The sequence below is a fragment of the Bubalus bubalis genome, chromosome 18 (assembly GCF_019923935.1).
Source record: "Bubalus bubalis isolate 160015118507 breed Murrah chromosome 18, NDDB_SH_1, whole genome shotgun sequence".
Lineage (NCBI taxonomy): Eukaryota > Metazoa > Chordata > Mammalia > Artiodactyla > Bovidae > Bubalus > Bubalus bubalis.
In genome coordinates, this window is record NC_059174.1 from 46,330,807 (window position 1) to 46,346,354 (window position 15,548).

The 15,548-nt window shown below is 52.5% G+C and overlaps 1 protein-coding gene across 2 annotated transcripts; it reads right to left on the minus strand.

Moving 5' to 3' along the window:
• Positions 1-130: 130 nt before the first annotated feature.
• On the minus strand, positions 131-15,454 carry CLIP3 (CAP-Gly domain containing linker protein 3). Of its 2 annotated transcripts, none has more exons than XM_006068764.4 (14): positions 13,906-15,454; positions 13,366-13,589; positions 9,470-9,609; positions 9,292-9,385; positions 8,923-9,084; positions 8,426-8,544; positions 7,690-7,926; positions 4,441-4,576; positions 4,193-4,321; positions 3,164-3,307; positions 2,972-3,095; positions 2,701-2,765; positions 2,257-2,329; positions 131-1,676 (listed from the first exon to the last, which is right to left on the minus strand). In XM_006068764.4, exons 2-14 carry the CDS (start codon positions 13,529-13,531, stop codon positions 1,622-1,624), a joined length of 1,644 nt encoding a protein of 547 aa, XP_006068826.1. In that variant the 5' UTR covers positions 13,532-13,589; positions 13,906-15,454; the 3' UTR covers positions 131-1,621. The 2 variants fall into 2 exon arrangements, with proteins under 2 accessions (XP_006068826.1, XP_044787162.1); XM_044931227.2 differs by having other exon boundaries at positions 13,366-13,606.
• Between the last annotated feature and the right edge of the window lie 94 nt (positions 15,455-15,548).

Consider the following 15,548-nt stretch of genomic DNA (forward strand, 5'->3'; position numbering starts at 1 on the left):
CAGGTTAGGCCATCCTATATACCAGCCGTAGGGAGACGAGATTGAGGGAAGGACTTCCTCTGCCATGCTCCCCTAGTAAGGGTATAGAGGCACGGCCGTTAACTCCCTAAACACAGACCCCACACGGAAAGCCATAGAAACGTCTTTATTGAAGGGGATAGGGGTCATGCTGAGTTTGGGGACATGCAGTGAAGGGGCAGTCGTGAGCTGTCCTTGGTTTTCAGGGCCCCAGGTCTGCCCTGGACACCCTGGGCCTTCAGGGTCTCCGTCGGCTTCTGCTCTTCTGACCAGGGTGCTCTGAGGCCCTTCAGGGCCAGTAACTTAGATTTGGCGTTTTGGACCTGTGACCAGAACGTAGATTGAAATGGGGGCTCCAGGATTTGGGATCCCCTGAAGGCCTCGATGCTCCTCGTCTATTAGAGAGGGAGGCTTGAGGATTTGGGGTTCCCTTGGGACTGGGGCTCTTGGAATTTGGGTATCTTGTGATCCATAGACTCGGGGCATTGAAGTCCTCTGGTTTCCAGGGATGAGAATTTCTGTTTGGGGGTCTCCTGGTGCCTATGAATAGGGCTTGACGTGCCCTGGGTGCCTAGGATGCATATCCTGACTACAGTCTCCTCCATCTCAGGCATAGGGACTTCCATGGTTGGGGGATTCCTGGGGGCTTGGAATCGGATTTTTTAAATTTGGGATTCCCTGGGGATTTGGGGTTCCATGATCTGGGGGTCCTGGGAGTTAGGGTTTTGGGCTTTCCTAGGGGCTGTAGGAATTAGGGGCAGAGGGAAGTTTGGGACATGTACTCTGGGGGTTGGGATCCTGAGTCCCAGAATGGGGCCTCCAAATTTTGGGGTCCCCCAAAGGGGGAAATCATTACTTAAAAAATAGAGAATTTTCTGGGAGCCTGGCCAGCACAGGTACTGTGGGCCACATGGGGTGGGCTTCATACAAGGCACTGGGGGTTTCTTGAGGGTGCAGAGGGTAGGAAGACTTGGGGGTCCTGTAATTAGCACTTCCAGGACTGTTTTGGCATCTGTAAATTGGGGGTGACAGTGGGCTGGTTAATGCGGGTCTCTTCTTGAGGGGTAAGAGTAGAGGCTTTTGTTAATGGAGGGAGTGTCCGATTGCAGTCTAAGGATTTTGGGGTGACCATGGGAGTCACAACATCTTGACAGGACTGATATTAAATGTGGGTCTGTTACTCTTCTCTGGAGATGTTTCTTTCAACGGGGTTTGATGTGGGGAGGGACCTTGTTAATAGGGAATGGTTTTGCTCCAGTGACTAGTGACTCAGGAATGTTCTACTGTGGAGCATTATGTAGAGAAAGTCACCATCATTTGGGGTGAGATGGAAATCTGTTAATTGGAGGGTCTGATCTGAGGGGTGGGACTAGCCTGAAGGTACTACACTCAGGGAATCTCTTTCTGGGTAACACAGGGTCTGTATTTGGGGGGGTCATCATGGGGGAATCTGTTAATAGGGCCTCAGTGATCGAGGGCTGGCTAATGGGGGTCTCTATTCTGGATGTGTTACTGGGAATCTCTATCTCAGGGTGACTCGGGGGCTCCTCGTGTCAGGAGACGCTAGAGGGGGCTCTGTGTCTCTGTTGGATGTCCAGAGCCTCTAAGACTGCATCTCCGCCCTCAGCATCCAAGGAAACCAGCAGCAGAAGAGCAACCTGGGGAAAAGAACTGTGTCATGCCCCAGTGCAGGGTGTGGGAGCATCTGGACCCATCCCCACCCAGTTCTTCCCCAAGGGTCTGGGATTTGGCCTTTCTGGGTTCTGCCTCCACCTCTCCGGCTCTCTCAGGCTCCTCTGGAGCAGAGGGTGTTCTGTCTCCCTTGTTTTTGTTTAGTCGCTAGTTGTATCTGACTGTTTGCGACCCCATGGACTGTAGCTCACTCCTCTGTCCATGGGATTTCCCAGGCAAGATTATTGGAGTGGGTTGCCATTTCTTTCTCCAGGGGATCGTTCCGACCCAGGGATTGAACCCCTGTCTCCTGCTTGGCAGGCAGTTTCTTTACCACTGAACCACTATGGAAGGTCTTACTTGCCTCTTAAAAATTGAATTCACCAGAATTCATGGTGGGGCCTCACTCTCTAAAGACTGTTTCTGGGTAAGCTAACTTAAGTCCTAAGTTTTCCTAACCTCTATTTCCAGCCCCAACCAGAACTCCAGACCCCCCTGTCCAGTGGCCTGGTGGATGGCTTTCCCTGAATTATCCCACAGGAGAGGGGACCAAGGGTTGCTACACACCTGGAGATGGAGTTCTCAGATGCGATGTCCTTTGGGGTCCGGACTGTTGTGAAAGTGCGTTTGGGCTGCGTCACTGAAGAGAAGGGCGAGGTTTCAGGTGATGGGATGACAGACCCACCTCTGTCCTCAATATCCACCCAGACTCTTTGTCATTAATATTTATCTACATCCCCAATATCCTAGACTTCCAACAGCTATCTAGACTCTCTTTTCAGTAATATTCCCTGTGTCCTCTGAGACCTACCCATGTCCCCAGTGCCTGCTCAGAGCCTTATTAACATCCTCTTCTCCATAACACCCATCCTTTCGGGGGTCCGACTCATCATTTTCCTGGATCCCCAATTAAATACTGGAGATTCTGTCACCAGCATATACCTAAGGACCCCATGACCTTACTGCCTACCCCCAAACCACATTCCTCCTCACACCCAGCCTGCAACTCACTTGTCACTTGATGCACTTTTTTGGCTCCAACATTGTCCCCAGGGGGGTCAGTGGATCCACCAATCCTGGGGAGACATGACAAGTGCGAGGAGTCAGAGCCACAAGAGGCCAGAGTCTGGCAGGAGCTGAGCTGCAGGGGGCCTACGAGGAAAGCGCTAGGGTGTGGGGATGGGTGTCCACTCTATCCTCCTGGTCCAAGAGGAGGAGACATCTAAGGTGAGTATCAGGGCTCTGGGAAGTACCCTGGGTGATGATCAGAGTCTGGGCTCACCTCTGAATTCGAGATGCTGGTGCAAAGACGCCATGCTTCGGGGGGCAGTTGAAGTACCGGACACCGAAGACAGAGCCATCGTGCTTGCCGGTGGGCTGGTCTAGCTCGATGCCATACCAGTACCCTGCAACAGGAGGGTGTCAGGATGCCTTGAGGCCCTGCCTGCCCCCCGGCCCAGATAGTAATCCTCACCTGGGGCGAAGTCTGTCTTTCCGTAGAAGCGCACAATCCCTTGCTTCTGGCCAGCAACGAGGACTTGGTCTCCAACCTCAGCCTTGGCTCCTTCGCGCTGCTGCAGGCTGCCCAGAGACGGGGATGATGAGGGCTTCTTCTTACCTGGGGGTGGAGGGGACAAGGGTTGAGGGTGAGGCCTCCAGACGCCAGCCCAGGGGATGCTGTGCCACCCAGAAAACCACAAGGTAGGAACTCTGTCCTTGATCAAATGAGATGAACTGCAGAGCCTTTCTCTGAAATAGGAGTCGGGGCCTGGGGGGCTTGAAAGAAAACCCTAGCTGCCAGAGAAATGGGGTTGGGGGCTTTAGGTATGAGAGAGAAAACTGAGTCAAGAACCTAGAGAACCCCAAAAACTCTTTCTCAAAGTTAAGGATATTAGGCCAAAGGAAAACTCGAGTGTCAAAAGTCAGAAATTATCCTTTTAAAATGAAGGAGAGGGGGAACTTCCCTGGTGATCCAGTGGCTAAGACTCCACACTCCCACTGCAGGCGGCCCACATCAATCCCTGGTCAGGGAACTAGATTCTGCATGCCACAACTAAATATCCCGCATGCTGCAAGGAAGATGGGAGACCCCACGTGCCACAACTAACACCCAGCACAGCAAATAAATAAGCAAATAAAGTATTTTTAAAATAAAAATATGAAGAGGGGAAAATAAATAAAATGAAGGAGGGAGTTGGGTCTGAGGATAAATCAAGTCACTAAAGCCAGGAACCCCACAGATTCTTCCCTAAAACTGGGAGAAAGCCTTTGGGTTTAAGGGGAAGCTAAGTCACAGAGGGCAGGGAACACATACAGGTCCTTCCAAGAACTGGGTGGGACCAGTACTGAATCAAAGGAGAAACTCAGGTACAAAAGTCAGGGACTCAGAGTTTGTCCTCTAAAATGGGAGTTTGGGCCTGAGGAAAAACTGAGTCACAGAAGCTGGTCTACCCACAGAATATCCTCAAGACTGGCTCCTGTCACCCCATGGGCTCCGCCTGACCTTTGTGTTCCCTGCGGCCCTTGCCAGTGACACGGGAGAAGTCCATTCGGGGAGTCCGAGGTGTGGAGGTGACGGATGAAGGAGGTGCGTCCACTGCCTTGGAGATCTTGGACACAGAGGCAAAAAGACCTGGGGGGACAGAGCCTGGGCTGGGACTTGTCCAGGCCTCTGCCCCTGCCCCATCATCACCCCTGACCCCACCCCTCAGTCAGCAGCATCACTACTGAGTGGACCCCAGTGAGACTGACCCTGCTTGGGAGGGCAGATGAAGTACCGGACGCCCCCAACACTGCCATCATTCTTGCCCTCGGGTTCATCCAGCTCCACGCCCACCCACTGGCCACTGGCGAACTCCGTGGTCCCGCAGAACCGCAGCGTGCCCGTCTGGAGGAAACAAGGGAGGATATGGCTTGGGTGGCCTTGGGAGGCCATGATAAGATCACTGGCACAGGGAAATCCCTGGTGGTCCAGTGGTTAAGAGTCAGTACTTTCACTGCTGAGGGCTCAGGTTCAGTCCTTGGAGATCTTGCAAGCTGCACAGAGTGGCCAAAAAAAACAAAAAAATCACTGGCAAACAAGCAACATGGTGGAGTGTATGAGGGAGCCCCAGGCTCAAATCTCAGCATCTCAGCCTGGACATTACCATTCACTGGCTATGTGACTTAACCATACTGTGCCTCAGTGTCCTCTGCGAAATGGGAGTAGAAATTGCACCCACCTTACAGGATTGTTACAGAGCTGCCCTGCCCAATGTAGTAAATAGCCACTAGCTACATAATGACAAAATCAGGACCTCCCCCATGGTCCAATGGTTAAGATTCCATGCTTCCACTGCAGAGGCTATGGGTTTGATCCCTGGTCAGGAAAGTTCCACATGCTGAGCAAGGTAGACAAAAATAAATAAATAAATAAAATAACTAAAATATTTCCCCAATTGCAGTAGCCACATTCCAAGTTCTTAATAACCACATGTGGCTTGTGGCTACTTCACTGGACTATAAATACACAGAACATTTCCAATCTCACAAAGTCTATTGGACATGAATGCTACAGAGACAGAAAAGCCCTCAGTACAGGGCTTGGTGCTGAGTAAGGGATCAGTAAGTGCTGACTATTCGTATACTGTCACTTTCGTAAAGGGACTGCAGGGGCCTCAGTGTCACCTGTAAAATGAGGATAGCAGTCCACCTCAGAGTCTAGTTATCTGGTGGAAACATTTTTAATATATGTGACATTGCTTAGCTGCAGTGAGTGTGGTTATTATCATTTGGGTGAGATTCCTTCACTGCTCTACACCTCAGTTCCTTGTCTATGCTGCTGCTGCTGCTGCTAAGTCGCTTCAGTCGTGTCCGACTCTGTGCGACTCCATAGACGGCAGCCCACCAGGCTCCGCTGTCCCTGGGATTCTCCAGGCAAGAACACTGGAGTGGGTTACCATTTCCTTCTCCAATGCATGAAAGAGAAAAGTGAAAGTGAAGTCGCTCAGTCGTGTCCGACTCCTAGCGACCCCATCGATTGCAGCCTACCAGGATCCTTGATCCATGGATTTTCCAGGCAAGAGTGCTGGAGTAGGGTGCCATTGCCTTCTCCGTCCTTGTCTATAAAGTGGGCTAAATAATAGTGCCTCCTTTGGAGAGTTGGTGCGGGGATCAGAACAGTGGCTGGCACACAAAGAGCACTTGGTGTACACCAAGCCCTGTTCTAAGGGCTTTACTCATTTTAACTAATTTAAACTTGGAAAAGAATCTAAAAGAGAATGGTTATGTGTGTATGTGTAACTGATTCATTTGGCTGCACAGTGAAGCAAACTAACACAACATTGTAAAATACAAATTCATTTTAAAAATAAACCTCATACAACCCCCTGAAATGGGTATTTTTAGTTTCCTTTTACAGATGAAGAAACTGATGCCCAGAGAGGTGAAATCACTGGCCCCACAGCTGGCAAGTGGCAGAGAGATGTGCTTGAGCAAATCCTAATAACCACTGTGCTGTGCTGCTTCTCTCCAGGCAGAGACTGTTATTACATGTCTCCAGACAAAGGTTTCACCACTCTGGATTTCTTATAGTCTTCTATGTTGTAAAATGGAGAAAGTCAACCCCTCCTGCTTTCAAAACTGGCACACTGATTTGATTAGGTCACGTACAAGAACTTTCCAAAGGGGGCTGATGCATGCAAAACTCTTGATTAGGAAACAAAGTGTGACTTTATGGCTTCTCACTGTACAAAGAAACAAAATTCAGTCACTGCAGTGGCCTGCAGGTCTAGTGTGATCCAGCCCCTGCTAACCTTGCCACTTCACTCTCCCTAGATAACTCCCTTCCATGCACACTCCTCTGAGCCTTTGTACCTGTGGTTTCCTTTGTCTTATATTTTTGCAAGGTGAGCTCCTTCCCATCTCAGCCCGTGTATCACCTCCTCAGAGATGCCTTCTCAGAAGACGCTAGCTAAAAGCACCTCTGCCCTCAGCCAGGGCCAATTTATTAAATATTTGCATTTAATAAATGTTTTCAAAGCCCTTGCTACTGGAAATTATCTTAACTGTGAGTTGACTTTATTGACTGTCTCTTCTTCAGTAAAAATGGAGTTCTATGAGAGCAAGGCTGGGGCTGACACAAGTCTTTACCCCCAAGGACAGGCTGGGTCCAGCATGGAGCCTGAGGGACAGCAGGTAAATGAATTCAATTTGGAATACCTGGATGAATGAAGATGTTCTCTGTCCTCTGGGACTTTATCCCTGCTCCCTCTCCCTGCTGCTGCTGCTGCTAAGTCGCTTCAGTCGTGTCCGACTCTGTGCGACCCCATGGACTGCAGCCTACCAGGCTTCTCTGTCCCTGGGATTCTCCAGGCAAGAACACTAGAGTGGGTTGCCATTTCCTTCTCCAATGCGTGAAAGTGGAAAGTGAAAGAAGTCGCTCAGTCGTGTCTGACTCTTAGAGACCCCATGGACTGCAGCCTACCAGGCTCCTCCATCCATGGGATTTTCCAGGCAACAGTACTGGAGTGGGGTGCCATTGCCTTCTCCCGCTCCCTCTCTCTAAGACCCCCCTTTCTCCTTTTCTTCTCCTGGCTCACTCCTCCACATCTTCAAGTGGATGCATTCCCCATCACACCCCTGATTGCTCTGACCAGTACTTTTTTCCCAAGCAAGGGAGTGATTACTCTGCGAGCACAGGTGGCCCCTGAATGGGGACCACAGGGCCCAGGGGACCCAAATGGGGCCGACCTGTGCTGATCACTCTGCCTGTGCTTCCTCACGAGAGCCACAACTGCTCTGGGCTGTCACTGTCAGGAGATGGATCTGTTGTCCCCCTTGGACTAAGAGCTCAGTCCAGCGTGGGGCATAATGGAGGCACTAGCAGAACGGCTGGATGAAATAAACACTGTGTGCATGCCTGGGAGGGTGGACAGACAGAGGGGGCGAGTCTGGACTCTGCCCAAGGCCGCAGCTTTGCTCGCTGAGTCCTGCCCTCCCCTCCCTGCTCCAGTTCCTGACCTTCTGGCCATCCAGTAGCACGCGGTCTCCCAGGCGCAGGCCCAGTGCGCTGAGCATGAGATTGCCTGGGACGTTGTCATAGTTGGGTAGTGTGACCTTGGGGAGGGCGCAGGAGAGTGGCACTGCCTCCTCCAGTAGCGTCCTTAGCTCCTTGGCCACCAGTGCTGCCTCTGCCTTGTCCAGGGACATGTCCATGGGGTCTGGGACCACCTCTGCTGGCACTTGTCCCTTTCGGTTCTGTGGACCAACAGGAAAAGAGGAGGAGAAAACTCAGTGGTGGTAGGCTGCCCTCCCACTGAGGCCATGCCCCCAGAGACCCTGGGTCAAGGTGAAGCAGAGATGGGAGTAAGGTCATGCCCTGGACCAACATGGCAACAGGAAGGGATGGGGCATTAAGGTTCAGACCACGGTCCCCAGGGAAGTCCACTCCTGAGACCTCAGCCTGGGGATGTCAAGTATGGAGCCAACGGGGAATGAAGGTCCCACTTCAGTGCTGTAGGTCATGCCTTCAGGGCCAAGACCCCAAGCCCAGAAATGGGGCCGTGGAAGGACAAACACAGAAAATGGGCTCCTGTGGTACTAGGTCAAGGGTCCAACTGGGCCAATGGGGAATGAGAGCTTCAAGAAAGGCAAGTGGTCCTGCCCCTCTCCCATCCTCTGCAGAGGCCTGCTGGCTGGAAAGGGATTGGGAAGGAAGGAAAAGGAAGGTAACAGGACTGGGCCAGGGTGGCAGTACCCGAAGCGCCGGGTTGGCGCCGTGTTCCAGCAAACATTTGGCCGCGCCCAGGCACAGGTTGGAGGCAGCGATGTGCAGGGCTGAGCCGTGGTTGAAGTCACTGCACGTGGAGTTCACCACTGGGAAGTGGGTGAGAGGAGGGTTCCAAGTGAGCGCCCTCGGCACCCAGCCCTTTCGCTGCTGCCTTCCAGTCTCCGGAAGTCCATCTCTTCATCTCTTAACCCGCAGGCTTCAGTGCTTCCCCCAGCCTCGGACAGAGCCCCGCCCCTCCTCGGCCACACCCCTCCCGACTAGCTCCTGCCAGGTCCCAGTAGCCTTAAGGACCACTGAGCCCCATTTCCTGCACCTCCCACCTTCCATCCTGGCCTCCCAAGCCAGGTCCATTAGTCGTCTTCCCACCCTTCTTCACTCCCTACACCTGAGCACCCTCCTCCTGCTTCAAGCCCTCCTTCCTCTCCGGGGCCCTGCCGGCTCCTAGCCCGGCCCCTCCTCCTCACCTCGGGGCCGCGCACCCTTCAGCAGCACACGCACGAGATCGGGCACGTCGAAATAGGCGGCGTAGTGAAGCGCGTTCATGTTAGTCCAGCGGCTACGCAGGGTCACGTCTGCGCCCAGAGCCAGCAACTGCTGCGAGAGGCGCACCGCCGCCGCGGGGTCCCCTGCGCAACAGCCCAGGTCAGCTTGGGTCCCCTCCTCTAGAGACTGGGGCCAGGGCCATGGGGCAGACCCTGGGCCTCAGGGACTGCACTTTGGGATCCTAGGCTGTGAGTGGACTCAGGATGGAGGTCGGAGGGCTAGAGTTCTGAGAGTGTCGGGCGTGGGAGCCTAGGTTTGGGGGTTCATGGTATGGGGGCTAGGACCCTCACCGACTCCGTGGGCCCCAGCCTTGCACGCATAATGGAGCAGTGTCATGTCGGTCAGCCCATCGCGATCATTCACATGGCAGCCTCGACGCAGAATCTAAGGGTACCGGGGACCAGGGAGGGTTACCCAAACACGTGAGGGACCCCTTCCCCTCCTCCCTCACATCACCAGTGTCCTTACCTCGTTGCCGATGACGTCGATCTTGTGTTGGACTTGGGGCACCCACTGACGCACGATGGCGAACAGCTCAGGGATGGTGGTCTGGGGGTCAAACAGAATCTCCTGGCAGGCAGGGTCGTTGGGGTCGAAGAAGGTGAAGGCTGGGGTGGTGAGAGGTCCAAGGTCACCCCCAGGCAACCTGACCCCGCCTCCTTCCACCCTGAGATACAGTAGCCCTAAGTCTTTGTCTTTAAGACCTCCTAAGGCAGGGTCTCACACTGGTGGCCTGTGGGCCCTGGACATTTTCTGTGGGGCCAGCATGAGGTTTCAAAATGAAGAGGTTTCACATAAAAATTAGGATGCCTTCCTGTTTTGAAAATTAAAGATCAGGCAATTCCTGTATAACAGCCACCTCTACCTCACGAAACAAGAGTGTGACAAGGAATCTGCATGCCCAAGGGAATTGCTACTGTTCTGGCCCATGGTACCTTGTCAGTCTGGGCACGATTAGGCCGAATCTCCAGAGTAAAGAAAAAAATTTTTAATATTGACTTATTTATTTGGCTGCATGTGGGATCTTTGTTGTAGCAGGCAGTATCTAGATCTAGTTCCCTGACCAAGGATCGAACCCAGGCACCCAGCATTGGGAGCGTAAAGTCTTAGCCCCTGGATGACTAGGAAAGTCCCAGAGTAAAGAAAACTTAAAAGCCAGAAATCAGTTTTTAAGAAAAATCTCCCCAATTTTTCAGCTACTGTGCAGTCCACATAAAATGTACCCATGGGCAGGATACAACCTGTGGCCAGCCAGGGGGAAACCCAGAGGAACTTCCATGTCCCTGCTTTAGACTCTGAGGATTGCCCTCTACTAATGTTCAGCACCCAGCACAGGGCTGGCACGTGGTGAGAACTCAGTGCCTGTTGAATGGATGAGCACATGAATGACCAGATGATACAGAGCCCAGGGAAGGACCGTACAGTCTCCAGCAGGCAGCCTGTGTGCTCCTTTAAAACCCCAGCCCTTCTTGGCTGAGATCCCTGCCCTGGCTCCCATCACACTTGAGTACAGATCCAAATCTCACTCTGGCCCAAAGGCCCTGCACCAACTGGCGTTGTCTGTTCTTTGCTCTCTCCCCCTCACTCATTCCCCTCCAGTCACACTGGCCTTCTTCCACCCTTTCAATTTGCCAGGCAAATTGCTGTCTCAGGGCTTTGTGCTTGCTGTTTTTCTTGCCAGGGCCAGTCTCCCCTCAGATCTTCTTAAGGCTCCAGAGAGGCCTCCCCAGACCATCCTGGCTAAGTGAGCACCTCTGCCCTTCTCCATCTCTTGCCCCCCCCCCACTTTTTTTTTTTAATTTGGCTGCATCGCAGGGCATGTGGGATCTTAGTTCCCCAACTAGGGGTCAAACTCACACCCCCTTCATTGGAAGCACAGAGTCTTAACCATTGGAGCGCCAGGGAAGTCCCTCTTGCCCTTTTAAAAATTTATTTAAGAATATCACTACTTGGGTACTTCCTCAGCCATCTGCTGGTTAAGACTGCAGAGACCCGGGTTCAAAGCCTGGTCAAGGGACTAAGATCCTGCAAGCCTCATGATGTGGCCAAAAAATAAAACCCCACTACTTGTTTACTCCTTCCTCTCTCCTCTTTTCCTCTCTTTCTCTTCTGCCCTCTTTTTCCTCTCTCTCTCTCACTTGTCCCCCTCACTAGGACATTTCTGTTCTCCCTTATCCCCAAGGCCCTGGCATCCAGGAGATGCTCAGTCTCCACTGATTTAATGTACACATTTAATAAACACATACATGAGTTTCTCCTGGAGTCCACCTTAGCCCTCTCTCTGGCCTCAACCACATTTTCAGATTCCTTCACCTTCTGTGACCAAACCCTCCTTGTTTTACAAGCAGCAGGATTCCTGGGGGTGGGGAACAGACACCCTAGGCTCTTTGACATCCCAGCAGGCTACAGGCCCCAGCCACATTTCCAAAGGAAATTTTCCAGTTTTCCGGGACGGATACCCTGCCCTGGACACCCAGATAATGTTATTTTTCTATCAGACTGAGGGTAACCTATAGCCTCTCTGATCCCCCTCTAGTGAGTGACACATGTCCACAGAGGCCATCCCTCTTGCCCTATCCTGCTGGTACCTACTCTCTGAACTTGGAACCTAGTTGAAGGTACAGCTACCAAGGATTCCCAGCCAACATCTAAAAGCCTCCTCCTATACCCAGTTCTGGCTGAGCTCCACTCTCTCTATGCAGTAACCAGAGGGAGCTTTTAAAAATATAAATCAGAACTGCCACTCCCCTGCTTTTAAATACCCATGCCCCCGCCCCCAACTGCTCTCCCCACCATCACATTTAGAATATACACGAAGTCCTCACAGTAGCCTTAAAGGCCCTTCCCAGATATAGCCCTTGCCAACCTCTCACTTCATCTCTGATCACTCCCTAACTGCAGCACCATGATTTTCTTTTTGTTCCAAGCTCAGTCCTGCCTCAGGGCTTTTGCAACTTGCTGGTTACAGCCTGGAACTCTCTTTTTCCAGCTTTCCTATGGTTGATTCCTCCTCTTGCTCAGTTGTTGTTGTTTAGTCACTAAGTTGTGTCCCAACTCTTTGTGACCCCATGGATTGTAGCCCGCCAGGCTCCTCTGTCCATGGGATTTCCCAGGCAAGAATACTGGCGTGAGTGAGTGTTGCTCAGTCGTTTCCGATTCTTTGCGACCCCATGGACTAGAGCCCACCAGGCTCCTCTGTCCATGGAATTCTCCAGGTAAGAATACTGGAGTGGGCTGCCATTTCCTTCTCCAGGACATCTCCCTGACCCAGGGACTGAACCCACATCTCCTAATTGGCAGGCAGATTCTTTACCACTGAACCACCAGGGAAGCCCCCCTCATGCTCAGGGTTTCCACCTAAATGCTTCCTCGTCAGAAAGACGCATCCTGACTGCTCTATCTCAAGGTGCTGCCCCCTAGCCATTCTCTATTATTATATCTCCATCTTTTATTTCTGTCATAGCATTTACTCCAATCTGAACTTATCTGATTTTTTTTTTTTTCTGACCATGCCTCATGGCATGTGAGAGTTACCGGACCAGGGATCGAACTCATGCCCTCTGAAGTAGAAGTGCAAAGTCCTACCACTGGACCCCCAGGGAAGTCCCTGAACTTATCTGATTTATATATCTGTTACTTGTTTAGTCTTGCCTTCTCTCCTGAGAGCAGAGATCATGCCTGGACCGCTCACCATTAAATCTCCATCTCCCAGCAAAGGCTTGTCACCGAGTATAGTACTGCTGGAGAATGAGTAGACACTTTCTATGTATCTAAGAGGACACCTCCCTCTCAGCTCCACAGCCTCCTACCTCAGAACCTCCACTCCTGTGGTCACCTCTCCTGGGATCCCCTTCCCCTTGTTAACCCTCAATCCATCCTTGGGTCTCCCTTGAATGTTATTTATTCAGGAAAACTGTATCTTAAAAGGCTCTTGCAGACTCCTATTCTTGGCAAACACGATTCTCATCATGTCTTTAATTATGTCCTTGTATTTTTGTACTTATTTGTGTGACCATTATTGAAGCCTGTGAATTTTCTTAGGCAAAGACTAGATCTGTCTGCCCCCACCTCCTAGGTCCATAGCAGGCTTTCAAAACATGCTTGTTGAATGACTAAAGGACTGAATGATGTGTCATGAATCAAATATTAGGATTATCCCAATTCCATTCTCCAGTGGGTGAATGAATGAATGAATGAAGAGGGGTGGGGATGCAAGGGCCATGACTCCTCCCCAGACCACCTTCAAATCCTCGGGAGTCTTCCCACCATCTCCACCAGCGGAGTTTTCAGCCAGACCTCCCTGGCCAGACCTCCCTGGCCACCAAAGGCTCCAGGCCATATTGCAGGATGGGGAGGGGGGTTACCGTAGTCCTTGGGGAGGGGGGCTGGTGCCGAGGGGTGCACAACAGGCTTCTGCCGGCGCTCCTGGGTGGGGCTGGGGGGCTCCGGGACAGGCTCATCCTCCTCCTCCTCCTCTTCTTCCTCCGCCCTGAGCGGCGGGGCCATGGGGGCAGGATCTGTCTTAGTCATGGTCCTCGGTGGCCCTCGGGGGGCAGATGCAGAGTTGGGGGTGGGCTTCAGGCAAATCCTAGGGGCAGAGGTCAACTAGAGAGGGTGATCCACAGTCTCCAGAATCTGAGCCCCCGATACGCTCTCAGGGCTCCGGATGGCTCTCACGCCCCCAGCACTGGATTTTGGGCAACCATAGAGATGTCAGTCACCCATCAGAGGACCCTGGTTTGTGGGCCTACGGTTTACCATTTCCCCCAGGCCAGCCCCCCATTCTTCTCCTCCCGCGTCAGGCCCCTCAGTCTAAGCCGCCCCCTCCCCGGGTTTGTTTATCTCAGGATGCAGGATGCTTTGCCCCTCCCCTTCTCCGCCGGCCTCCCCTCTATCCGTCTTACCTCGGGTGGATGGGGCTGAAGACCAAAGCTGAAACCGGGGAAACTGGAGTAATGGGGTGTCAGTGTCTGGAGAAGTGATGGGGGAGAAGGAGACAGAGAGAAGGGGATGAGGCCCAGACGCCGACGGGGGGATGGGGGTGGAGAGGGAGGGGCGCTGACAGCGCATGCGCCGTGTCACCCCCAACCAGGCGCGGGGGCGGAGACAGCTAGAGGCTGTTTGCATTGATGAAAAGACTGCAGGCAGGAATGGTAAGGGAAGAGACACCGAGGATGGGGAAGAAGAAATGGCCACCAAGAAAGATGTGAGGCTTGGAGACAGAAGGAGAGAGATGAAGCAGTTGTTCAGTCGTTAAATCCTGGGAAAACCGGCACAGTCTTTCCCGCTGTGATAGCGCCTTCCCCGCAGGCCTGCAAACCAGACCAATTAGGGCAGGGGTCTGTGGTAGTGACAGGTGTTTTCTCTCTCTAACGTATCAGACCTGCCCTATTCTCCACGTTCGCCCTAGACAAGTGATGTCTCAGAGGGATGGTTTTGTAGAGACTTCTATGGTCATTGTCATGGTAATTGTCGCAGAGTGCTCGCACCGCACTTACCAGGCCAAGAGAAGTTAAGCCACTTGCCCAAGGGTATAGAGCAAGTAGGTAAAATGGAGCTAAGACTTGAATCCAAGTAGCCCGGCTTAATCACCTTGCTACCTGGCTTTGGCAGTGTAGGGTACACATCTGCCAATAGACTCCTCCCCAGAAAGGCCTCCAGGAGCCAGCCAAGGATGGCTCCATCACAGTGGCTTGGCTGTTTCACACCTGACTATGGCCTGCCGTGTCCACTCTGATCTGAACAGAACTGGCTGACTTTGCCTTCCACCCCTCATCCTTCTATGGGCCGGCCCAGTAGCTGCATTCAAGGTATTTCTGAGGTATTTCATCCCTCACCCTCATCCCAGGCCCTGACCCTGGTCCATCCTTCATCCTCTCCTACCTGGACTATGGCAGCATCCTCTTCCCTATTCTCCCTGCTCCCCCTAACACCCCAATATGCTGCCACAGGGGACCTATTAATGCCTATCACATCAGGACCTTCCTAAAGGCATCTGCTTGCTGCACCTCACCCCAGATAAAAGCCAATGTCTCAACCATAGCCCACAAGTCCCATCATCTCACCAATCTCACCTCCTCTCACTCTCCCTGTCACTCACTCCACTCTAACCACACTGGCCTCCTTGTCCCTCCTCACCCCTGGACCTTCGCACTAGCTGTTTCTTCTGCCTGGAATGTTCCTCCCCCAAATACCTGATCTCCTTTAATCCTCTCCTTTAGGCTTTCACTTACTGGTTCCTTTTCAATGAGACCTTTTCGGCTCTATCTAACGTTGCCTCCCACCCCCGCCCTCCTTACAAACTCACTCCCTTCCCTGATTCACCATAGCAGCACTGCCCTCCTCCAGCTCACACCTCAGATGCTGCTGTTAGAAAAGGGGCTGTTCTCCTTGGAACATCCAATCTGCATGCCTTCCAGGCCAGCTCCTTTTCATCATCCAGGTCTCTGCTCAAACACTGTCTCCTTAGATAATCTTCCCTCCCTCCCTCTGCCCATACCACCACCCCCCAAACCCCATCTCGCTGCAGCCCATTATATTTTCATTC

What these genes read in the sequence shown, in the direction of transcription:
- CLIP3 (XM_006068764.4), bottom strand. Translation starts at nt 13,531, where the DNA reads ATGACTAAGACAGATCCTGCCCCCATGGCCCCGCCGCTCAGGGCGGAG. An exon ending in GAAGGGTGCGCGGCCCCGAG is followed by an intron (nt 8,545 to 8,922) that starts GTGAGGAGGAGG and finishes CCCACTTCCCAG; the next exon opens with TGGTGAACTCCACGTGCAGT. An exon ending in GCGCCAACCCGGCGCTTCGG is followed by an intron (nt 7,927 to 8,425) that starts GTACTGCCACCC and finishes GTTGGTCCACAG; the next exon opens with AACCGAAAGGGACAAGTGCC.